Genomic DNA, 27,347 nt, shown 5'->3' on the forward strand with positions numbered 1-27,347 from the left:
CTAAAAAGAAATAAGGAGAAAAAAAAAAAACACATGATTTTAAAAAATAGGTAAATGGTTTGGACATTAACAAAAACAATATGCAAATGGCCAATAAGTATAAGAAAAGAAGCTCAACATCATTAGTCATTTTAGAGAAATACAAATTAAAACTACAATGAGTTACCACTACAAGGTCACTGGAACGATAGCTGCAATTAAAAGCACTGTCAATCCCATGTACCTTCAAGGACACGGACAGCTAGAACCCTTATACCCTACCAACGGGGATGCAAAATGGCACAGCTACTTTGGAAAACAGATTGGCAACTACTTATAAAATTAAACATACCCTTATCATAGGACTCCAGTCTCCTATTCACTTACCTGAGTGTAATAAAACATATGCCCAAATACTTCTCCTAAACATACTTAACAGCTTTCTCCAGAATAGCCAAAAACTAGAAACAATCCAAATACCCATCAATTGGTAAACAGAATCAACAAAGTGTGGTAGAGCCATACAGGGAACCACTACTCAGCAATGAGAAGGTACAAATCTGCATGATTCATGTACAATCTGAATTTAGCTACAATCTAAATAAAGCCAGATACAGAAGCTATATACTGTGTGATCCCTTGTATAGGAAATTCTAGAAAAGACAAGACAACAATGGACACAATGCAGATCTGTGGTCGCCAGGCCGGGGGATGGAGTTGAGGATCAACTACAAAAGGACGGGAACAAATTTCTTGCAGTGATGAAAATGTTCTGTTCCTTGATTGTGACAGTGGTATAGGACTAAACCCAATTGTCAAAACTCATCAAACTGTACACTTTATATTGGGGAATTACATTGTATGCAAACTGCACATCACTACAGCCAAATAAAAAATATAGCAATCAAACATACTGAAGATACACATTGGTGGAAATTTCTGATACCTTACCTATCCAAGAAAGAACGGTACTTTGTTTGATTTGAATATATAAAAATGCCAATGCTAAAACAAAAAACACCCCCAAAAGGGTATAGTGGAAAAGCCAGTCTCTCTCTCACAACGTTACAATTTCTACGCCTTTTTTTAAATTTCATTTATACTCACAAGGCAACTATATTACAATATGAAGACCTGCTTACTAAAGAAGGTATCTATATTTTACAGGATGCTTTATTAAAATAGAAGACTCTTTAACTGATAATAACATGTAGGTCATTCTTTTCCAGAGGGAGATCCCCCAAAGCCCTGATCGTCTGGAGACTTTACCCTATAAATCAGAAAATATTAGTGGTCTGTCAGAATCGTAGCATCTCATGTCTAACAACGTGCCAATCCTTGTTCTAAACTTTTATCTCCTGGCAAATACAATATAAACCATTACTTATCAATATGTCAACTTGGATATATTACAAGTCACATTAAAACTTCCTTAAAGAGGGGCGGGGCCTGAGTGGCTCAGTTGGTTAAGCATCTGCCTTGGGCTCAGGTCATGATCCCAGGGTCCTGGGATTGAGTCCAGCATTGGGCTCCCTGCTTCTCCCTCTCCCTCTGCTCCTCCCGCTGCTCATGCTCTCTCGCTCTCTCTCAAATAAATAAATAAATAAATATCTTTAAAAAAAATATATCCTCAAAGAGTAACTACAAAATCAAAGCTGTTATTCTTGTATTCCAGGAGCTTACAATACACCAGGGAAGAAAAGCCATACCCAATGGACACTTTTCTTAATAATCAAGATATTATATATACCAAAGTTGAGTGATGACTGGGTAAAGAATGCAAGATTGCCATGGTTGAAAAGAAAGCAAAGTGGAGAGAATGAGATAGAAGAGACTTGACCATTCCTGAACAAAGAGCTTGAAAAAAATGAACGAGTGTGAGACAGAGAGATTGGGCTATGTGAACAACATTTTCAGTGGAGAAAGTACAGATTACTTACCTGAATTGGAAGATTAGAGAGAAGTACAAGATAAGGCTGGGAAAGATAGCATTCAACTACCTAAGAACACCTATTATACGCCAGGCATAGTACAGAAATGGAGCTGTTTGGAAACAAATTCCAGATTTAGGAATTTGGTCTTTTTACCCTATAGTAGTAAAAGTAATGGCAACTTCACATTCATTATCTCAACCAATCTTCACAACAAATGATTTTATAGAATGGAGAAACAGAGGCCTAGGAAGGTCTATTTTTATGCGTAAGGTCATACAGCCAGAAGCAGAGCCAGGGCAAAAAAAGCCCACTGTTCTTTTCTTTGTCTATCCTCTAGAACACTCAGCTCTTCTACTCAAGAAAACAATAATTTTGTTTTTTTTTAATAGTGTGATGTGAGGGGCACCTGGCTGGCTCAGTCAGTAGAGCATCCGACTCTTAATCTAAGGGTTGTGAGTTTGAGCCCCACACTGGACACAGAGCCCACTTAAAAAAATAAAATAAATAAAAATGTGATTTGATAAAAACAATGTTTTAGTCAAAATACACATGGTTATGCTATACGGGTTGAATTAGAAGGCAAAGAACATGGAAACAAGGAGATGTACCAGTACTGTCCTATAATAATCCAGGGGCAGTGGAAACAAAAGGAATGAAAGTCATCATTCATGGGACTATACAAAAAGATTCAACTACATTTCTTGTTTGAAAATGCCTACAGACTCAATGATAACTAGGAGACCAGCAGAGCGACTGATAAAATTGAAATGTCAACAAGTGGATCTATTTTGTAGTGGAAATTAACTACTGTGGTCAAATGATGCCCAAACAAAGATATTAGGTCAAATATTATATGAGTCTCAACTCCTTAAACCAAAAAAACCCAGGGTTTACTGCCTGGATATTTTATTTACAGATATTTGTAATTGTGTATACTTAAAAAAATCTAGACCCTCTACCAACCCCCAAAGGTATCCATATTCATAAAGCCCAATAAGAGTTTATACCCACTTTCTAGAAACCTCTAAGATAGTTGGTATACCTAAATTTAAAGATTTAATAAATATCTCTTTAATTAAATCTATCGTTGAATGAAGGCTTTCTTTCGGGGGGATTGAGCTTATTTGCCAATCACAAGTAAATGCCCAAAGGTATGCAACTAAGAAAGTATTTTAAAATCTATTAAAAGATGAAATCCATCTTACCACTTACATGGAAATTATTTCTCAGGGCAAGGTTCCTTTTTTAACGTCTCCCAAGATTCTAACAAATTCATCTATCATATCAGTTAATTGGCAAGGACATTGGACTAGTAGCTCTTCAACAGCTATAAATCAATATCCAACAGATAAAGTAGTCTTTAAAAGGGGATAACAAAGAGGGTTAGGACCAAGGAAGGGAGAGGTGAGCCCAAATAAAATCATATCCAGGCTCGAGTGAAAAACACAGATGTCAGTGCTGCTCTTTGCAACGGCCAGTAGAGGCTGCCCATGTACAAGGACACGTAGGGCTCCCCCTCGACCCCCACAGACACGGCAGGAGGTGTCACCCAAACAAAAAAGCATTTCCCTGATACAAGATGAAGACCAGCATTTGGAGCTCGTCATAGAGCAGTCACCAAGAGTCTTTTCAACCATAGCTTCTGGGCATGTGTCAGAGGAGCAAAGGAAATGCAGAGTATTTTGAGCACTTTTGAAAAATGATCACACTTAGCCACTATGACCAAAAGAAACCATCAAGCCCTATAGGACTACCTTTCCAGGGATGAAACTTCAGAGATGTGAAAATTGTATTTTCACTTAAGCATACTTCAATTTATAGTCTTTAAATCCTCCTTTGAATAGATGTATCATTTGGCTTCTTCAAATAAGGTGACTCGATTACAGCTGAAGGAGATTTTCAGCTACTGGGTGCAAAATTGTAATCTGATCTACAATTTGAAAGTCTCAATCTTAAATTACAAATAATAATATGCTTAAAAGGAATCCCCTCCTCTTTGGCAGTCAGGTGAAATTCTGTCCGTTGGTGTCCCTAACCCAAAGCCAAGAACATAAACACTCAAATACACCAAGTGGCAACCACTTTTTTAGAATTCATTTGGTGAACCTCCTCTACAATTTTAGGAAATATGCATCTGGCCCTTTCTGAGCTCCAAACACTGCTACTTCTTGTAGAGAGGAACTTTGCTGTCAATCATTGTTCGCGTTTGCCACGCAAATATGTGCTGCCGCTTTCACCTGTCACTCCTATTACATGTAATGTAGGCAGCTTAGCACTAAATCAATTTAAGGAACTGCACAAGTTAAATACATACAGTATTATGATGATGACAGAAAAGGCAATGAATGTCTTGCAGCTCCATTTGCTTTCTTTGTTAAGGAAGAAAAAGCTAATTATCTGTAGCTGTCAACCATGAAGACCCAGACCTATTTAAATCAAACATTAGCCTTGGACAACTGAAAACATTTCTCATGTTTTTGCCCGACTGTTTTCTTTTTGCACAAAAACATAATTTCATTACAAAATACTAAACGTTCTGAAGGACAATATAAAAACAAGTGGAAAAAATGTAAAGCCACACATTGGCATGCCTTTTCACAACCAAATTAATATTTCAAAAAACTGACTGCCAGTTTTTTGTAATATCCATTCTCTAATTAGTATAGTCCAAATTTAGACAGATGTAAAGCCTCTCCACACAAATTCATGTGAAGAAAATTCAACTTCATGAAAGCCCACATACTACTGGTTACAATGAAATTATGTCACAGAGGATCAAGGGAGAAATTCTGTCATTTAATTAACAAGAGAGAGAGAGAGAGAAACACGGTCCACAGATGAAATGCTGATAAGTGACAGAAAATTCACACTGAATCATAGGCTTCTGGTTTGTAGATTATTCTCTTTACTTACTGAGCTTTCTCTCTCTGATCCAGTCCCATTAGAATCTAGAAGTAGTAAATAGTTGGGTTTGAATTTTCACTTTTCAGATTTAAGGATGAACTTGTATATTTCTAGGATATCAAATAAGAACTCAAAGAATATTCTTAGTAAGTCAAAGAGAAACAAATCTATTATCATCAATATATAAACTATGGAATAATCTAACATTGTGCTCTGAAAAGTACACAACGGTCATTATTCTTGATTAGGAATGTAAATATCCTCCATGTTTGCTCTTACTGAGTTTTCAATGATAAAACATTATTTTCTGCTCTTTTCTTTAGAAGAGACCTTCTCACAGGAGTATACTTAATAGTATTTTACAATTTCATATTTAAAAAACTGCCCATTTAGCTTTCTAATGCATTCTAAACACATGTAACCCCTAAGAGAAGCAAAACCAACACAGATAAATTGAAACTCAATAATGTAAGACAAAAATTTGACAAATGGCCCAACACAATTATAGTTTTAAAAATAACAACTCCATATGTAAGTCCCTAAACCAGCAACAAAGGGAAGCCTTTTCTAACTACACCTGACTCACAGCTCCAAGATTGTGATTTGCCACAACTCCTCCCTGCAATCTTAAGGAATCACTATTTGTTGGAGATGGGGAGAAAAGGTCAAGAACCATTAGTATAAATAATATAAAAAGCCAGCTCATCTCAGATCCCAAGAATCACCTGTGAAAATGGTTAAGGTATAGATACAGAAGTGGCCTACGTGGCAGGTAAAGAAGTACAGTTAAGTAGGTACACCGTACCAAACACTAAGTACATTTCCCACTGTCCCAAAACTAGTAAGTGACAGAATCAAGACTGCATCCCAACTTTTGACACCAAAGCCCAGGCTCTTTTCACTACATGATACTATCTCCAAGCAGAATTCTTCTCTGGCTTTACATTTTTAGAAATCTGTGTCTATCAAGATGGAGACACGGTTGACATCCTTTACAATTAATGATGCTGGTGACAGTGCTATTCTGTATGCACATAAACATGGCAGAAATGACAAAAATGTGATTAGGAGGATGCCCTCTGTCTTAAAATAAGGAGGGTAAGATGATCTTCAAGGGTCCTTCTAGCACTAACATTCTAATATTCTTTGGGTTATTTATCTTGCTAGGGTATTTGGGAACAGATATGAAGCCTCTGGCTATATCTTTTCTAATTTTCTGAAATCTGTTCAAATTATAATTCCCAAATCAGCAAACTACTCAATCAATCACAGAGCAATTCCAAGTGCAGATCTGTCCTGTCCACAAGTCAGGACAGCTACCATCATGTACGAGATGCCACCATAACCACGGCATTCACTTGTACATCACCGTGACTTTGTCACATGCTCCCTCATTTGGTTCTCAGAATAACCCTGTAATGAAATAAGGCAGGTAATACAATTCTGGCCTCATTTTACAAAGGGGAAAACTGAGACCAAGAGAACTTAAATCATTTGGTCAAGGATCCTTACAAAGTACGGCAAAGCCAAGTCTAAAACACAGGCCTCCTGACTCCAAGTCCACTGTTTCTTCTGTTACTGTTGGCTCTTTGAAATGTATCCCTGAAGCCTTTCTATGCCCACCCTGTGTAATCTGGTCTCTCTAAACCTGAACTTCACAGAGTACAATTGAGCTCGTGAAGGCATTGTTTATGTGTGATACAGTAACTTATGTTTCCAGTACAGAATTTTTATTTTCTAACATATTTGTCTTAGATTGTCAAAAAGATCCCCACTCAGATTTTGAATGTTCAAGATTAAGACTTCTAATTATTAGAAAAATTCTACTTGAAGAAAAGATGCCTAATTTGGGAGCTTGCTAAATTAGAAATCAGCCTTCTCTTGGTGGACATCCACTTAATAGGACAGACAGTGGTATGCCTCTGTCTTTAATTCCTCTGAATCTCTCTACCAAAACGCACTGCCATTACTGAAGGCCAGAATGATCTCATTTAGCAAAGCAGCTTCTTGCCCTTTCCTTAGGCCCTAATCTAAATTAGAGTATAAAGACCTAAGGCTCTGTACTTGTGACTGGCTCATGATAAAGGGCACTGGCTGGCCATGTGGCCTCATGAAGTCCTGGGACACAGAGGGTCTCTTCTGGACTTTATCAGTCTTAGAGCAAGCAATTTATTTTGAGCCAGAAAAATAAAATATAATCTCGGGCCATCTGGTTCTGTAGCACTCTTTATTTGTTTAGAAAGGTCACTGTTGTCAAGTTATTGAATGTTATCTCTGGAATTGACAGGAAGAGAGAAGTTTCTGAAAGCAGGCCAGGAATATTAAAGCACCGGATATTAAGGTGTAAAGTAGTATTTAAAAGCTAGGCCTTAGCGTTAAACAGACCACAGTTCAAATCCCAGCTCCACCACCCACCAGTCAAATGACCTTGGGCAAGTCATCAGCTTTCTTAATCCATTTTTCCCATCTATAAAATCTAGATAGTAACGCTATCGAGGACTGTTATATAAATGGTAACATGTGACATATATATTCCTAGCTTGTAGTTACCATTCAAAACTTATTCAATAATTATTATTTTCTGTGTAATTTTTTGTTCTCATTTTTCTTTGGTTTTGTATGAAATTACAATTTTCATTACTTTTATAAATGCTTCTCTAGACAGCAAAGTGGAATTTAAAGACAGACTCATAATTTATGCTCTGCCTATCAGATATGTGGACTGAGATCCTAATCCTAACAAAGACTTCACTCTATCTTAAGCATTTAAGCAACATTCATTACTTTTTAAAATCAAGTTTATAGCAGCTACTACTTTCTCAGTGGAACGACTGGACTGCTGTGTCACTGAAAAATGAATGCTAACCAGTATCAAATCCATATACAAACATATTCAGTGGAACTGGACACCTGTCAGAGTATCCTGATACTGTTACACAATAGTTATTTTCTTTGGTTAGGTAGTCTTCTATTAATGTCTCATACCCATACTATGACCCTACAAATCGCAGTAACAAGATGATCAAGAGTTGATTGAGACAGGCTATTTAGGCCTTGTCCGTTTCTGAGATGAACAAATAACTTAAACACACATTTAAAAAAGCAGCTCAAACAAAATTCCATCCAGAATGTTGCCAAAGACCAATGTTTTCAATTCAGCAGGTCAGATTCCAGATCAATTTATGTAACCGCTAAAGTATCTCCATGGTGGGCAAATATTTCTCTTGCACTTTAGTACAAATGGCCATCATGATGTGTTGAATTGACTTATTCCCACATATGACTATTTCCCCATAATCAAAGCAGGCACTCTAAGCTGGACCAAAAGCTATATGTATTAGGCTAGGAAAGAACATACCCATCTGTTTTCAACTCAAGTATCAGCTGCTACGCAGTTCCCTATTTGGTATAAACAATAATAGGTACACATCTTCCCTATGAACCGCTGAGTGGGATCTCTATTTCCTCCATAATATTGACCTAAAACATGTGGGAGGTTTTTAAAAACAAATTTCAAGTTCCAATGTCTAACAAGGAGAACTACTTACAAGCCAACAAAAGTCAAAAACATGCACACTGCATTAAGGGCTATACAGATAAATAAATCAGAGACATCTATAAGCCTATATAGAAAAATATATATATGAGAAGCTCTCTTGACCAACCTTCATTTACCCAACTTGCTGTATGAAACCATGCTCTCCATTTCCTTGCCAGCCACAATGAAAAATAGCCAGGGCATGCTGAAAACTCACAGCCTACAGACTACTCTCTGGAGCGTCCCTCATAGCTCTGCTCCCAAGAGTTGAGTTGTATGTACTCCCAACACCAGTAGTATTTGTTCCAAAACCTCATTAGGGGAGTTTTATTGTTAGTGTAATTAGCTAATCTAATTAAATATTAGATCAGCCATGAGAGTACAAATAAACAGGATTCTATCCTCAAAAACTAAATCAGAAGCTTAGGAAAAACTTAAAGGCAAGTCACTACAAACATTGCTGTTAAAATAGGTAAAAGAAATAGAAAAATCTAAAACACAGAACGGTGGTTCTCAAACTTCAGAGTGGAGACCTTATGAAAACAGATGCCTGAGTGCCACTCCCTTAGGGTCTGATTCGGATATGGACCATTTAAGTGCCACAGGAGTATGAAAATGCTTTCACCTTCGCTGGAAGAGGGAATTCCTAACGTGATAGCCTCCTTAGTTAAGACTTCCTAAAAACACAAGCTCACAGTATCGATGGATCCTTTGTGAAAATTAATTAAAGGACACCTCATTTAGAATGGAGTTGGGAGGTCAGCAGGGGGTAGCTATCAGGCCCTACCACTCCTCCTCAATTGCAAATCCAGCGGAAGTGTCCAGACCCTGCAGACAAACGGCTATTCTAGAGCGAGGAAGCCTTCTTCCTGCCCCGGCAACAGTGGAGCCAATGAGAGACGTGCACAACCCAGCCAATGAGAAGCCACGACCAGCCACTGAGAAGCCACGACCAGCCAATGAGAAACCAGGATACCCGGAAGTCCCAGTTTACTGCCGTGGGCGTTCTGTTTACACCAGCCCTCCCAACAGCCCCTTTCCTCCATAAAAACGTACTTCTTCTTTGTTCTCCAGACTTGCCATTTTTGCTGGTAAAATAACTGGTGGTTTTGTTTTTAAGGTTAACACCTTTAAAATAAAAGGTTAAGTATCACGATCCAACTTACAGAGGAGATTTCTGACTCACAGAGGAAAAGAAACCTATCCAAAGGTGTAATTCAGCCAAGCAGCAGTGTCAAGACTTGAATACAGATCTGCTCCCAAATTCAATGTGTTTCCCTCCCTTCCCCCCAGTCTTACAACAACACAGTATAATCTTTGGAAGAATCAAAGGCAGGTTAGAAACAACACTGGAGTCCCAATCAATCTAAACATCTGTAAAACATAAAATGCTCACACTGATACAGCTGTAAGGACTAGACAGATCATAAGCATTATATCTGTTGCCTTGAACATAATCATAGACATCATCTATAATCTGTACTTACTATTAAAGGTCTAGCTAGACAGGATCATCAAATATAGGGCACTGGAAGGTAGCTGGTCTACCAGCACTGAAGCAAAGCTTTTGGCAATACAACTCCACTTAGGCAAGAAATCTGTGGAGAATGGATGACAGAAAGATTCACAAGCAGATGCAGCAGGGCAAGTGATATTGAGACAACCAATGTTCAGAGTCAAAGAAGCACATTAGTTACACATCAAAGTAATGCATCTACAGATGTAACATTTATGGACTTCTTAGAAATAAGACCAAAGCCATCCAGTGACAGTAATCCCTAAACTTGTCTTTAAAGCAAGTTTATAATTTTAGAAATTAGAGATAAAGACCAAAAAAAAAAAAAAAAAAAGGCAGCTTAACTCTGTCTTATAAGGTGGCAATATGTTCATGTGGTATCATATGAATTCCAGAAGTAAAGAGGACTTGCAGTAAGAACCTAGGAATGATTAGAATGGCCATTGTTAGGAAGGAAGAAAGGAAAAAAGAAAAGAAAAGAAAGAAAAGAGAAGAGAAGAGAGAAAAACAAAAAATAAGTGTTGGCTAGGATATAGAGAAATTGAAATGCTTGTAAACTGTTTGTAGGAATGTAAAATAGTGTAGCCATTATGAAAAACGGTATGGAAGTTCCTCAAAAAATTAAAAACAGACTTAGCATATACACAATCAAGCAATCCCACTTCTGGATATAGATCCAATAAAGTTGAAAACAGAATCTCAAAGAGATACTTGCTCCCCCATATTCATTGCAGCATTATTCACAATAGCCAAAAGGTGGAAGCAACCTAAGTGCCCATCAATGGATGAATGGATAAAGAAAACGTGGTATACATATACAATGAAACATTATTCACTCTTAAAAAAGAAAGAAATCCTGTCAAATGCTACAACATGGATAAACCCTGAGGACATTATGCTAAGTGAAACAAGACAGTCACAAAAAAATAAATACTGTATGATTCCACTTATGTGAGATATCTAAAGTTGTCCAACTCAAAGAAACAAAGTAGAATAGTGGTATCAGAGGCTGAGGGGAAGAAAAAAAAGGGGAGTTAGTCTTCAGTGGGTATAGAGTTTCAGTTTTACAAGATGAAAAATTCTAGAGGTCAGGTGTACAACAATGGGCATACAGTTAACACTACTGAACTGCACACTTAAAAATGGCTAATATGATTTTAAAAACTAAGAATAAAAATGTCTCAAAAAAGGTACTAGAAAAAAGTATTAGAAACGTTCAATATAACTTGCTTAAGAAAACAAAAGAGTCTCACAAGAATAGATTCAATTTTAATCCTTGTAATCTCTTAGTAACACTAATTTCTATAAGATTCAAGGAATCTATGACTTAAATGTGTTATTTGTAATGGAAAGGAGGTATGCCACATGGGAATTACTGGGAGGTCTTTAAAAATATTACTTATTCTCACCCAGAGAGATGTTCCCAGTTGAGTGAGCCATCATTACAGATGCAACTGTGCTATATTCTTCAACTGTGCTGGGACTGAAAACAGATTGAGAATTTCATTTTTAAATGACTGTTTAAACCAGCAGTAAGAAAATTCCATTTCATCACTTTTCCTATAATAAGGAAATTACATGTATTGTTTGATATAATTAAACTGTCTTCATACCATAAAGCTAAACATCAGTTTTATTTTCTGAAGGCATATGTAATAGAATTGTGGCAGCTCTACACTGCAATGAACAATGCTTGTGATGAGATCAGATCTCCACAAAGCTGGGCACCCATGGAGAACAAAATCAACAATATACAGAAAACGGAGATAGAAATACCTCTCAAGGCTTCTGAAATATTCTGCCCAGAACATTTCTCCATTCAACAGTGCTTTCCTATGTGCCTTTATCTCCAGATGCATTTTTCCCAGCATCTACTCTGCTCTCCAGAGCCCTTTGCTCATCTTTTCTTTTCTGCATTTAGAGGAAGGAAAAGGACTCAATTTTCCATAACCAAGCTTTCAGTAACAAAATAAAGGGTATCTCTCATTTCCATATACTGCTGTTTCATCTCCAGGGAAACAAAGCTACAACTTCAGAACCAAGGGTTAATGGAATCACTTCACACTGGCTTCACTTTGGTGCATTTTCCTTATACCATATTTTAAAAATCTATTGATAAATGTCTGGTGGTATCACAAAATCAAGCCCCATAAAAGGCTCCATGAACTGATATGCTCTGTTGGTAACATTTCCTTAAAGATTACATGAATACATTATTTAACATGGAAGTTACACTCTAACCTCTATTCTACAGGGGTATTTTGGAGCTCAGTAAATCTCTCTCTCAATTCCTGCCTCCTTTGGTGTTAAATATTTTCTAATGTGCCTTTTGCATCCCCTTGTTCTTTCTTTCACTATCCTTTTTATTTTCTTAGTGGTTGCCCTGGAAAATACATGGATCATTTTAACTTGAAACATTCTAATCTGGATTAACACTAACTTCATTTCAAGAATAATTAAAAACTTTCCTCTGATATCCTTCCATTTTCTTCCCTTCCTTTTTACTATTATTGCCAAGCAAACCACCTCTTTATATGTTATAAGCCCCTCAATACAGTTTTATTATTATTGCCATGTGTAATTTTTAAAAGAGAAAAAAATTATAAAGACAAATGCATTTATGTGTATTTTCCTAGATATGTCTTTCATAAAAACTATGTAGTTACCTTTATCAATGCTCTTTACTTCTTCATGTGGACTATAGATTACTGTCTAGTTGCTTCTAGTTTACTGTCTGTTCTTCCATTTCAACCTGAAGGGGAATTCCCCTTAATATTTCTTATAGAACAGGTGTGCCAGGACAAGAAATTCTCCAGGTTTTTGTTTTGTTTGATTTGGTTTGTTGTTTTTGTTATTGGTGGTGGTAGTTGGTTTAATGTCTTCATTTCTCCTGACATCTTTAAAGGAGACTAACTAGATAGAGAATTCCTAATTGAGTCTTATTTTCAACACTTTGAAAATGTCTTCTAGCCTCCATGGTTTCTGATAAGAAGTCAGCTACTCATCTTATTGAGGATCCCTTTTATGACAAGTTGTACTTTTCTCTTGCTGCTTTCAAGATTTTTCTGTCTTTCACTTTTGTAAATGGACTACAATGTGTCTAAGTGTGAATCACTTTGGGTTTAGAGTACATGGAATTTCTTCAATGTGCAGATTAATATTTTTCACCAAGCTTGGAAGTTTTCTCCCATTATTTCTTTATTCTTCCTGCCTCTTTCTTTTGTTCTTCTCCTTCTGGGCCTCCCATTATGCATACGTTGGTACCCTTGATGGTGACCCACAGGTCTCCTGAAGCTCTGTTCATTTTTATTGTCATTCTACTCCTCATATGAAATAATCTTTATTGAGCTACCTTTAAGGTGACTAATTCTTCTGCCAACTCATATCTGCTCTTGAGCTCCTCCAGTGAATTTCTCATTCCAGTTATCATACTTGTAAACTCCAGAATTTCTATATGGTTCTTTTTAAGTAATTTCTAGGTTTACTGATAGTCTTTTTGGTAAGATACCATTCTCATACATTCCTCTAATTCTTCAGACGTAGTTTCATTTAGTTCTTTCAACATATTTATAATAGCAGAAAGTAGGTGTCTACGAAGTCCATATCTGGGCCCCCACGGGGGGGGCCAGATTTTTCTAATGGCTGGTTTTTGCTTTTTTTTTTTTTTCCTGCATATACGGCACACTTTCCGATTTCTTACATGTGTCATCATTTATTAAAAACTGGACATTTTAGATACTTTAACAACTCTGGTACCAGAATCCTCCACATTGCCCTGCCAAGATTTTTTTTTTTTTTAAGATTTTATTTCTTTACTTGACAAAAAGAGAAAGAGAGCACAAGGAGGGACGAGGGGCAGAGGGAGAAGCAGGCTCCCCACTGAGCAGGGAGCCCAATGTGGGACTCAATCCAGGACCCCGGGATCATGACCTGAGCCAAAGGCAGACGCTTAACCGACTGAGCCACCTACGCTTCCCCTGCCAAGATTTTTTTTTAATCACTGGTTTTGTTGTTGTTTTTCTTTTGGGTGCTGCTAGTTGAGCACTTTAATGAACTAATTCTGCAGATTCTATATTCCCTAAAGCATGTGGCCATGGAGTTTTCCGCTAGACTTTTTTTTTTAAGTTGTTTTTATTTTTCAAGCCTGTCTTCCTAGGAGTCACACCTCTATCTGTATACTTTATTTTTTTTTTAAGATATATTTATTTATTTGAAAGAGAGAGAATGAGAGAGAGAGCACATGAGAGGGGGGAGGGTCAGAGGGAGAAGCAGACTCCCTGCTGAGCAGGGAGCCCGATGCAGGACTCGATCCTGGGACTCCAGGATCATGACCTGAGCCGAAGGCAGTCGCTTAACCAACTGAGCCATCCAGGCGCCCTATCTGTATACTTTAATGGTCAGCCACTGGTTAGTCAGAAGATTTCCTTAAATGCCCTGCCTGAACGTCTTCCACCCTTTGTCAAAGGCATCCTTGTGAGAAGTCACACCTTCAGACTCCAGGGAGCAGATAAGACAGCCCTCGCTTCCACTTCCTGCTTCCTCAGAGCCTCAAAATCAGAGGGGATCCCCCCCCCCCCCGTCCCAGGTCTCTCCTAGAAATGTGCATAGTATTGCACATAGTGCAGCCTTTTAGAGATCCAGGAATGTGATGGAGTTTTTTCAGAGTTCCCTATGGTTGGCTAATTCTCCAGGATTTCCTTTTGAATTCCTGGCCAGGCTCTGGTTTGCCTCAACTGAAACAAAAGCTTCAAGGAGTGCAGATGCTGCCAACATTAGCTGTTGTTTCAGCAAAGCCCTGGGGGGCTTTTCCTTCCCCCCAACTGAGCGGAGCGCTGAGTCAAATCAAATAGCCAACCACTCTCTGAGAATAGAGTTCTCCCAGGGAGCCACAAGTTTGGACCAAATATTAACTGTGCTCTGGGGATGGTGCTTTCAGTGGGTCTCCAGAAGTGGTCAGATCCCTCTCCATGGTGGGCAAGGCTACCAGCTTTTGCTATACCGCCAAGCTGGGGTAGGAGGAAAGATGGAAGGAAGCACAAGCTAAGATGTCACAGACCCCCACTGTCTTCCAGGTTTCCGTATTTTTTCTCTCAGGCAGATGATTTTCAGTCCATTTGCTGGCTTTAACTAATTGCCAGAATTCTGAAATAGCTGATTTTAGGTGTTTTGTCCATGTTTTTGCTGTTGTAGGGGAGAGCAAGGGCTCAGAGGCCCTTACTCCAACCAATTTGGAAGCCAATCAAGCTCTGCGTTATTTTAAGCCTGTTTTTATGTAAGACACAAAAAAGCATTTTAACCAAAAAGAAATGTGTTTAAAAAATGATACAGTTTTAGGTCACTGATTCTTGTATCTAGTGGAAACTTCTGGGGGGGAAATGTATATTGCAATAAATAGGAGAGAAACTAATGTGTGAGAGGGATACATAAACTGCATGAGCAGCACCTCACTGTAGGATGTTTCTCTGGTTGAGTAGTAAGTGCAGGATCGAAACTAAACGTGGCTACTGGTCTTAGCCCCTCTCGGCCCCAAAAGGCCTCCTGAGTCTTTTCTGAAGAACAGGAACGAGTTCAAGGGAAGAAGAAAGCCTATTTCATCTTGTCTTGCTCCACTGACCTAGACCAAATCCAATTCGGTTCCAACAAGGATCAAAAGCGCCAGAGAGTGGGCGTAGGACATCCAACGACAAAGAGAACTCAGAGACCTGAACACAGGAAGCAACCTTACCTCCTGAGATTTCTCCGGAGGAACTCAGCACACAGAAATCAGGTTCACCTGAGAATCACCGAGTATCAGCCAGACCCACGTCATTAAGACAGAGTAAGAGGAGCTTCTTGAAAGGAAGTAGTTATTCATCACTATTATCTCTAGCACTGCTATTGGCAAACCGGGGTAAGTCCAAAACCATTACAATCGGTCAAAAAAAGTAAACAACCTTTAGCAAAAACTTTTATTTTCAAGAATATTTATATTTCTTTTGCTTTTCTTTCAGATTTCACATTTAAGTAATCTCTACACCCAACGTGGGGCTCTGCAGTCCCAAGGTCAAAGAGTTGCCTACCCTACCAACTGAGCCAGCCAGGCACTCTTTCTTTTGTTTTTCTTATTGCTGTTTAACAAACCACCCCAAAACCTACTGCTCAAAAAGCAGCCACTTTATTTGCTGATAACTCTGCAATTTGGGTTGGGCTCAGCGAGGCAGTTCTTCTGCTCATCTTGCTGGTGATCACTCACAGGACAGCTTCCAGCTGGCAAGCAGGAACTGGGCTCAGCTAGAATACTGGCAGGACTGGGCTTCTCTCTCTGTGTCATCTCTGGGCCTCTCCCTCTCTCCACGTGGCCTCTTTTCCACAGTCTGTCTAGGATGGTAACCAGACAGATCACATGATGGGTCAGGTGTCCCAAAAACCCAAATGCAAAAACTACATGGCCTTCTTAAGGCTTGTGTCCAGACCTGGAAAAACTTTAATTCTGTCACATTCTATTGGTTAAAGTAAGCTACAGGTTCCATCCAGACTGAAAGGAAGGGACTTTGCAAGTGTGTGAATATCCAGAGGTGTGGCTCACTGTAACTGCCATCAATGCAATAGACACCTAAAACATTAAGGCCAATGTCCAGATGACTGGAAGAGAAGCAACAAGAAACTATAAAATGACTAAGCTAAAGGAAAACAGGGCAGTTAAACTCAGATTCCATTCTCTGTTCCTTCCCACACTGAGGGTCAATCTGGGTTCACAGAGAATCTTAATTATAGGTAGAAGGAAAATATAAACCTAATTAATCACCTACAAGCCACATGACCTGGGACAACTCAATCATTCTCTCAAAACCTCAGCTCCTCAATTATAAAATGAAAAATTATATGGGCCCTGCCTATCCTATAGTAAGACTGTAGGACAAGTAAGACAAGAAATGAGAAGGAACTTTGAAAACTAAAATACTATATAAATATATTATTTATCTGGCAGGATCCTAAGTACAGTCAACCTAGCTAGGCTCCATTCTATTAATAAAATTATAATAATCATAGTTAATTATCCCATATGCTAAATTACTACCACAGCAATGATAATATACATCATAATGGGCTGATATTACATTGCATTGTTTTACTATGAAAAATAAGGACACTAATAATAACCATGGTTTATTGTTGCCTAATTATATGCCAGGTGTTGCTAGGTAAACCATAACTAACCCTTATAATAATTCAACAAGGTAGGTATCATCCCTCTTTTACAAATAAATAAAATGAGTCAAGAAGTTCAATACTTTAAGGAACTTGCTCATGGTCACACAACTAGTAAGTGGAAAACCTATTATGAATGTTTAAAGTATAAGAGGCACATGACAAATACTTGTTGTCAAATTAAAAACAAAGTCAGGGCTATCTGGCTTTAAAGTGAGTCAACTATATCAAGGTATCTCTCTCACACAATCTCTATTTTTATATACAGCTATACTGAAACTGTAATCACAGCAAACATATCTAATTAACATGAGCAATCCATCACCTTCCTCATCTGCAAAATGGTTTCCCATCTGAAAAGTACCTTCCTTTTCTTAAACATCTAATCTTTAATCCATCTACTGAGACGTTATGGGTTACAATGGTCATATCATAATGTGGGAGTACCAAATGGAAAAAAAGAAAAAGTGATATATTTACACGCCAAAACGTCCCTAAAACAAACTCCCCACAATAGCAAAAGTTTTTAAATGGCACAATATGGACAGTATGAATGACAAGTAAAAATCCATATCCTTATATTATGAAGAAATCTTGAAATTTAAAAAAAGGAAGAAAAGACAATGATCAACAGGAAAATGAGTTAACAATACAAATGGACAATCAACAGAAAAAATGCAAATGACTAGTAAATATACTTTTAAAAAATTTGTCATTAATAATCAAAGGAACACAAATTCAAGTGAGACATTTTTTTAAACTACAGGACTGGCAAAAATACAAAAAAAAATTACAAAGATTAATCACACCCAGTGTCAGAGAGCATGCAAAGAAACAAAACATTAAAACACTATTCTTGGGGCACCTGGGTGGCTCAGTCCATTAAGCATCTTACTCTTGATTTCAGTTCCGGTCATTATCACAAAGTCATGAAATCGAGCCCCCGGCCCCCTGTTCAGGCTCCCTGGTCAGGCTCCATGCTCAGTGTGGAGTCGGCTTAGGATTCTCTTCCTCCCTCTCCCTCTGCCCCTCCCCTTCCCTGCTCATGCCCTCACACTCACACGTCATGTGTGTGCGCACGCACTCTCAAATAAATAAATACCTATTCTTAAAAAAAACCACTATTCTTGAGAGTATAGAATGGCATGAGCTTTCTAGACAGCAATCTGGTAGTTCAAAAAAAAAAAACATGCAAGCTATACTCAGGCTTCTACCCAGTAATTCTATTCCTAACAACTCATATATAAAGGAAACTGAATGTTGAACAAAAAAGTATACACAATAATTAATTGTAACACCAAACTCTAGGATACTACCTAAATGCTAGCTAAAGAATTGTTTAAATAAATATTCATACAATGGCACTAAAATGTTATTTACTATGAAAAAAATGCCAGTGAGTGTCAAAGTTAAAAAAAATTGTATGACCCAGTTTTTAAGAGGAAGTGCACATATTTTTGTATTTGAAGGGAGAGAGGGTGTGCACATGTGTGAGCAGAAGTACAAACAAGAATGCCAGAGTGAGAACCAATCCACTAGGAGACGAATCCTGAGAAGATAGGACAGTGATCTTGTGAGCAGATGTGATGTCATCTTTGAACAGAATGGTGATTTTTTTTTTTAACTTTCCTCTCTGTACCTTTCCGTAATTTCTGAATGTTTTACATTAAGCTTAATTTTTGTAATCATAATACAATAATTTTCACTTAAAATAACCTCAACTATCATAAGCATGAGGTTCTGTTGACTTTCAAACATTACTTTTACTATAAAATACAGATTAAAAAGCACTTGATATGGATACTGAATGAAAATTTACATTTATTCCTCTTTCAAATGACAAATTAAAAATCAGAAACCCTTCATAGGATTATCTCCACTCGCAAATTATTGTTGTAATTTCTTTTAAAATGTCACTTAGAAAAGAAAGTGAAGCAGGAATGTTTAAGCACTAGAGAATACACCTGACATAAGTGTGCTATATTATATGTGAGAAATAACTTGCATATATAAAGTCCTGGCTTGATTTGATTCTACAGTTCAAAGAAATCCAGCATCACATGGTATGTTAACTTGGTTGGTTATTAACTTATCCTCATTATTTACACGGTATAATGAGAATTCTCAATTAGCCATGGGTAAGATTACCCACAACTAATCTTGCTTTTCAGTTTGGCCATTGTGCCGAAGTGTAAGCAGTTTAGTGATTTGCTTTGCAGATCTCTCAGTTCTGTTTACTTTGCATGAAGCCAGGAGTCTAGAAAAAACAAATGCTTAAAATCAATTATTCAACTTGGATAGTAGATGGGTGAGTGGGCAGCTGTTATCCTCAGGGCTGAAAGTGTGAATGTCATCCAGATATACCACTACCCTGTCCTCCACCTGTGAACTGAAACCTTTGGGGCCATTTTGGAGGTCACAGTGATTGGAGAGGGGGAGAGGTTATAATGTCATTTGGGTCCACAGATGGTAAAGTGTGCTCTAACATGGATACCCCACCAAGAACTAGCCCACCTACACAGACAATAGTGTCCCTGGTGAGGGACCATGATTTTCTTGTTCAGTGTTATATTTCTAGCCTACTACACAGCAGGCATTAAATAATTATGTGTTGAGTGCAGTCAAAACAAGCAATTTCCAACACTGAGATACAAATAACATAAAATAATGAAGAGTGACAAGGGAGGAACCAGAGAGTTTTCTACCTTGACCTGAGACAGACCTTTGTGGCTGGGCTCCATTATACTTAGGGAAATTCTATGATGAGACACATCTATACCCAAAATATGTAGAAAAGCCTAACAGTCCACACCCAAATACAAATTATAAGAGGATTATCTTCCATCACAGAAATCCAGATATAGGTCTTCCTCTGTTAGCAAAGATGAGCAATTGTGTCAACTCAAGACTGGTGTCAACTAAGCTCAGTCTTGCCTCTGCAAGTGAGTAGCAAAACAGCATGTGGTTTAAGAGTAAGACTGCTGCATTTAAATTTGGCTCTACCATGCATTACCTGAGTAATTTATTTAACATCATAACATACCATTTAAACCTTGGCAATTTACTCAATATCTTCTAAATTCTCTTCTACAAAATGGCATAATGAAACAGGTTCACAACCCCCTATGTTAAGCCCCTGGGCCTGATAGGTCACATGTCTCAGAATTTTTCCTTAATTTTGGAAAGTAATACCATATATATGTAACACCTCAGGTGTACCTAGGGCAGCAACACTTAATCATACAATCATACACATTGACATTTCTGCAGCTAAATGGATGAATGTTCAATTTGTGAAATAAATAAAGACCCTTAAGTAGCCTTATCTCATCCCATTCAGGTCCTGCAGCTACATTAACTTTGCTCCAAACTTCGGGAAACTAGTGATTTTCAAAGCCTTTTGAAATTCAGAAGCGTATGTAAGAGATCATAGATCTGTAGTACCTACTTCCCTTGGAGAGATGGTGTGACAATGAAGTTCTTCTACATAGAAGGTACTTACCCCAGTGCCTGACAAAGAGGTAGCACTTAATGCTGGTCACTGTTCCAAAATGTTAACCAGTTACTCAATGAGATACAAGATCCTGCAAGCTAGCTAAGGGATTTAGCTGACTTGTGTTAGCTGGGGGTGGGAGGAGGTGGGATAGGGGGTAAGCACAGGTCAGAAGGGAACCTAAGACAATTACGCTAATTAAAGTAAAACAAAATGACAGTTTACTGCCCATAAATTGCAAGAAAATAATGCATGTGTCACACTGAACTCTTAAGTAAACACTTACTTCCTTTCAATAACAGGGTGTTTCTCCAGGAGTTAAGATCTGAAGATACTTAATAACTTCTGCTTCACATGTGGTTTCCTACTTGGAACTCTAAACAGTTTTCTTCCTGAAAGTGGGTCTGATATTGAAGATTTTGCTCCAGGTAGGACCAAAATTGGTTTCTTCTTAATGTAAAAAAAGCAGTGAAGTTCTTGTTGAGCATGGCAGGATTACAGCAAAATTTAAGAAGTTCAATAGTAAACAGAAAAATTATGTTGAATGAACCCTATCTCCCAAATGACCAAAGTTCAATTTGCCCTTTTATCCCCTCTGTTGTATTGGTTTTCCTCACCCAAACTCAGAAGAAACTGTTAAGACTTAACAGGGAGAATGAAGAGAACCATCACTTGCTAAGCACTACTCAGTGCCAGGTACTGGGTTGTGTACTTCCCATGTATACCTAACTTATTTTCACAATCTACAAGGCAACAGTTATTCTCCTCATATTAATAAGAATATTGAATTGCTAAAGTGCATGAACCATGATTCAGGTTTGACTAATTCAAAAACTCATGGGCTATTTGCACTAGACCACCTCACCAGAGGATATGGCGTTTTCCTCACATTCTCGACTGGTGTCTTCCTTTGTATTTTTTTCTCGAATATTTTTTAAGTGCACATAATAATATGGGATTTATATTCTCTCCCAGAGTAAGGGCATTTTAGTTGTTTCTACGATCCCAAACTGAAAATGTACTTATAATTTTATCTTGTCTCTGAAAAAATAAGGGGATCTCCATAAATTACATGCATCATCTTCAGTTTAAGAGCATATTTATATATATATTGCATTGTGTTTCCAGTAAGCAGCACAATTATACTCAAAGAACCTTCCAGTTGGTAGAGATTTTAAGTCTAAGATATATATTTAGTTGAATAACTAACTATTCCGGTCATAAAGATTTTTATGAGGTGTGACCTCCCAAATGTCCCTCTATTGCCACTTCAGAGTGTTTTATGACAAATTAAAATTGCCCGTTGCTGGAGTGGTGGGGGGTGGGAGGGATGGGGTGGCTGGGTGATAGACATTGGGGAGGGTATGTGCTATGGTGAGTGCTATGAATTGTGTAAGACTGTTGAATCACAGACCTGTACCTCTGAAACAAATACGTTATATGTTAAAAAAAAAAAAAAAAGAAGAAGAAGAAGAAGATAGCAGAAGGGGAAGAATGAAGGGGGGGAAATTGGAGGGGGAGATGAACCATGAGAGATGATGGACTCTGAAAAACAAACTGAGGGTTCTAGAGGGGAGGGGGGTAGGGGGATGGGTTAGCCTGGTGATGGGTATTAAGGAGGGCACATTCTGCATGGAGCACTGGGTGTTATACGTAAACAATGAATCATGGAACACTACATCAAAAACTAATGATGTAATGCATGGTGATTAACATAACATAATAATAAAAAAGATGTCAGTTCATAAAAAAATAAAATAAAATTTCCCCTTCTATAAGTTAAGCTCATTCTACTTATGTCTGACTTTCAAGGAGATAACTTAAGGCTCTCTCTAATGTACCTGTCATTTTGCTGCTTTATTATTTTTAGCTGAAAGTTTGTAACAAAAAAATAAATAAATATACAAATAAATTTGAAAATAGATTTCAAAGTCTTTCTCCCCCTAAACACATAACTTCCATGACTTGAGTCATTCCTCAGTCCTGTCAATGCCCATTTTGCTGCCCTTTCCAGTGCCTCTCCAACTGTTCTGTGTCCATAATGAGCTACGGAGAAAATAATTGAACATTATTAGTTTAAAGTGTTTAGTTTAGCACTCTAAACTAAGAGCTCAATGACCTAAGTTTAAGAAAAAGAGTACTCCAGAGTCATGCTCATTTTTAAAAGTCCAAAACTGTTGACACATATTCAATTTGTAGAATGCTATGATTTCAGTCCAGACAATTACTCTCATCTTGAATTTGTGTGATTAACTTTTAACCATTATTAAATTTCATGATGTTGCAGTTGGACCACTGAGGGGATTTATCTTCAATTTGCAGGTAAGTAATCTCATAAATTGTTACAATACTAATAAGGCTTAAATGCATACTTGAGTAAGGTGAAAACATACTTTGGAATCTATTATTATCGAAGACTCTAGAATTCTGTATGATGAAGGAACCGTGCTTTGACACTATTAACATTACTACCATTATAAATGCTACTCCACCCTAGAATTTTCAAGGCTCTAAACACAAAAGGGCTTACGGAAATCACTTTTAAGAACCAATGTACCTAACTACCAGACTTGGGATCATAAATACATTCAATATTTTTAATTGTACAAAGAATGATAAAAAATTGTATAAAAAATGATTATTACTGTCACTTTATGGCCAACACAGGATATATTTAATATGGACAGTTCATGTTTTAGCTTTTATAAATTTATGTATTTTTAAAACTATACTATTTTAAAACCAATCATCATTGGTCCTGGTAAAAGGTGTATCCAGTATACTGTTAATTCAGTAAATATTGGTGGAAGAGGAACAGAAGTTAAGGAAAATGCCAAGAGCCTAAATCGTGTTTCTATACTCACAGTGCCAGTAAGAAGAGGTATGATCACAGTTTGTAGCAGAATGTAAGAACAAAATAAGAGGCAGAGTTTGCTAGTCTGATGCACAGTCCATGCACAAAGGGAAGCAGGACAGGGCAGTAGCCCTGAGGCCCTATCTCCAAATGGACATGCTCTTCAGGCCACCAACATCCCCAAGGGTGGCTCCTGAAGAACTTTTCTGATTGGAAAATAGAATTTGAAAATTACCAATACAGTGGATAAGAATCCTAGAGGAAGACTCCCAAGGAAGGCCTGGGTCCACAGGCTAGATCGTCCATCTACTAGCTCTGAGCTTCAGAGATGTTTTGTAACCTCTCTCAGTCCTAGGTTCCCTACCCAAAACATGGAGACAACCCCTGCCCCATATGACTGACCAGCTGAGAAAAGCTAACCAAGATGCAAAACACACAAAACAAGCTCGTAAGGTGTGATCTACTATGTAAATGTGAAGTATATTATAATTAATGTCTTATATGTTGTGTTATGTGTAAAAACAAACATTTTTCCTTCCCTACCACTACCACTCCCCTTTCCCAAAGCAACTTCCTTACATACAACAAAGACATCCAGTGCTACCAAAGTGCAAAAAGGACCAAAAATTGGATTAAAAGGAAAAGAGTGGGAAGAACAGACACAGAATTGTTCTCCACTGCTTCTCAAGATAACTCAAGGTAAGTTCATCTCCCACTACTTTCCAAGGGAAGGACTCCACTGACACATCTCTTGGTTATTTTAAATGTCCTCTGAGCTATTTTTAATAAACCTTATTTGTAAGCACTTTTAGTAGTATACAAAAAAAAAAAAAACAAACCTCTTTTCTCCAGGCCCATACTGTCAAAATTGTTAGGTATGATAGCAATGTCCACATCAGATGCCCTCAATCATGAAAATTGAGTAATAAGAAAAAAGAATATCACATTCACTTGTTTAATATAGACAACCCAAACAGCTTGAGATTTATGATAGAGTTGTAAGGCTTCCCTAGAGATACTATTTGGGAGAGTAGGTACTCTCTTTTAACACATTATCTGGGGGCGCCTGGGTGGCTCAGTCATTGGGCGTCTGCCTTCAGCTCAGGTCATGGTCCCAGGGTCCTGGGATCAAGCCCCAGGGCTTGATCGGGCTCCCTGCTCCGCGGGAAGCCTGCTTCTCCCTCTCCCACTCCCCCTGCTTGTGTTCCCTCTCTCGCTGTGTCTCTCTCTGTCAAAGAAATAAATAAAATCTTTGAAAAATAAATAAATCAATCAATCGATAAATAAATAAATACACTATCTGTGGTAAAGCTTACAATAGCTCTTGAATTATAACTCCTATACATAAACGCACAATTTTTTATTATAAATCATGTTACGAAGGTCTTCAGACACAAAACTATTCAATGTATCTTTCTTGTAACCTTATAACCATAACAAAATACTGGAAAATGTATAGGGGAATTTCTGGGTGCACCCTGTGGAAAACTTTTATCAAAGCACAGGACTGAGACGAAGGATACAGCTCTAGTTTATTTCTCTTGAATCTTGGTTAAGTCTCTACCCAGCAGATTGTGTGATTATCTTCCCACAGAAGCTGAAGACTGAAGAAATATTAAAATAGCAATGTTTTATCATATTAAATGGGCTGACAATTGCATTTCAACTATGTGGAAATCTAAGGAAGTAACGTGGGTGCAAACATAATCTCAAAGACCAATGATGAAGAACAGCTTACAAGTACTTAGACTCTACGCTACCCATCTGATGCCCGCCCCCACCACTCACCTGACCCCTACCCCTGCTCTTTTCACCTTTCTGAATGCCAGTGGAAGAACTCTCTTTAAAGTACTGTTGTAGTGGAAGCGGAAGTTCACACACCAAACGGCTGCACCTTCCTACATAACCCACCCATTATTGAGTAGGAGAATTATGACATCAGCAGCATGTTAGCCCACATCCACTGATCCACATGCTACCATGTCCCGGGCTGGATAGCAGAATAGCTGCTATCTTGAGGGGAAGAATGAAGGGGAGTAAGTCAGAGGGGGAGACGAACCATGAGAGACGATGGACTCTGAAAAACAAACTGAGGGTTCTAGAGGGGAGGAGGGTAGGGGGATGGGTTAGCCTGGTGATGGGTATTAAAGAGGGCACATTCTGCATGGAGCACTGGGTGTTATGCACAAACAATGAATCATGGAACACTACATCAAAAACTAATGATGTAATATATGGTGATTAGCATAACAATAAAAAATTTTAAAAAAAAAGAATAGCTGCTATCTTTTACTACCTTTAATGTGAATTTACTCTGATACAGGCTTGATGTTTGGTAATCTATGAAACAAATATGGAAATGCACGTAGCATTTAGTTGCACTTTCGTTGACTGCCATGTTAGAATGCCAAACCCAGACACCATGCAGGGTGCCACACGGATAACAAAGGGGTGGGAAAAGACTAACTTAACAGTCTCATATTCATGCTCTTGGTAAACCAGCTAGAATTTCACATTGCTGGAGCTTCAGTGCTCTATCTTACTATTTCCCCATAAACTGTGTGGGTTAGTGCTTCATTTTCAACGCAGCATACCTTTAATCCTACTTGGGGCAGGCTGGAGAGGTAGATGGGTGGGAGGGTTTCTCTTGTGCTTTCCATAGCCCCACAGAAAGCTAAGCTATCCAAAGTGTTTACAAATAACTGTAACCAAGGGCACCCGGCTGACCCAGTCAATAGGGCATGCGACTCTTGATTGCGGGGTCATGAGTTCCCCACGTTGGGCGTAGAGCTCACTAAAAAAAATAAATAAAATAAAAAGTAACCACATAACAATGTGAAGAAGAGTTTAATACTGTTTTGTCTTAAACATATATAAGCAGAGAAAGAAAATAAAGTTCCTCACCATATGAACCATTGCCAATCATCAAGAGACGAAAAACTTATCCCAAAATCTTATATATAAAAACCGCTCTTGAAAAGATTTGGACATGAGTCCCCATATTAGACACATTAAAATACTGTGCTTTGTGTACCTATAATTCACAATTTATAGAGAACATGTGATCAATTACCTCATATTCTTTCCATGAGCCAAACTCAAGGTATTCTCTACCATAAAATGCCAGAATGACCAAGTGGCCTAAAATATTAAAAGCAAAGAGAATTAGGTTAACATTAAAAATGAATTCTTTGCTATCTACAAGTTATGTAATTACTTCAAATTACTGAATCTGTGGATAAATATTAACTGCCATATAACTGAATTATTTTTTAAATATTTCTTTGCATGACTGTTATCTACATGTTTAAGTTTCCTATTTAGCCAAAAAAAGAAATTGTTTTGACAGGACAGGGAAGGAGAGAGAATTTTTATTTCTCAAAGGACAAACACATTAATAATCAGGAAAAATATAAGTGAGGGGAAATAATGGAGAGAAGCGTTCTTTGAAAGAATCTGTACTTCTAAATTGTGAAGACAAGAGATCAAACAGTTTGAGAATCAGCTTGCTAACTTATTATATGGAATGGAAGCAAAAGCAAGAATGGATTAACAGCTGACATACCTCTGCTCATTCCTTAAAAATAATTAACTTAGATTTGTTTCTTTAAAAAAAAAAAGCAAAAACAATGCATAAAAAGGTCACGAAGCTGAAGAAATTAATAAGAAATACATGATTATTCAGTTTCATGAAAATTTTAAAAAGAAATCTTTGTCTCAGGGGAGAACAGGCAAGATTACTTTTAAACTAACGATTTTTATTTGCTAATAAAGTAACTTTAGGGTAACACTGAAATACAAACATGTACTTAAGTGTATTTGCTTATTATATATGTTCATACCTTTTTGCCCTAAATTTGACCCATGGTATCAGATTTCAATTTAGTAAAGAGTGTATCTGATCACTTAGTCAACCATAAACAGCATCATAGCTGCCTGAC

General features: G+C 37.7%; 1 protein-coding gene across 11 annotated transcripts in view; it reads right to left on the reverse strand.

Moving 5' to 3' along the window:
- RFX3 (regulatory factor X3) overlaps window positions 1-27,347 on the reverse strand; it is a 274,696-nt gene that overhangs the window by 214,439 nt on the left and 32,910 nt on the right. For 3 of the 11 annotated variants that reach the window (XM_027616062.1, XM_027616061.1, XM_035723664.1), the window contains exons 1-2: window positions 11,648-11,778; window positions 11,281-11,354 (exon numbers count right to left, since the gene is read on the reverse strand). The exons of 4 other annotated variants lie outside the window; for them this stretch is intronic. In XM_027616062.1, coding sequence (XP_027471863.1) covers window positions 11,281-11,354; window positions 11,648-11,742 — 169 coding nt within the window. In that variant the 5' untranslated portion in view covers window positions 11,743-11,778. Of the gene's footprint in view, window positions 1-4,826; window positions 4,862-11,280; window positions 11,355-11,647; window positions 11,779-25,194; window positions 25,296-26,479; window positions 26,548-27,347 lie in introns of those variants that run through there. 4 more of the 11 variants (XM_027616068.1, XM_027616063.1, XM_027616071.1 and 1 more) reach the window with 4 other exon arrangements.

This window comes from Zalophus californianus, chromosome 13, assembly GCF_009762305.2.
Source record: "Zalophus californianus isolate mZalCal1 chromosome 13, mZalCal1.pri.v2, whole genome shotgun sequence".
NCBI lineage: Eukaryota > Metazoa > Chordata > Mammalia > Carnivora > Otariidae > Zalophus > Zalophus californianus.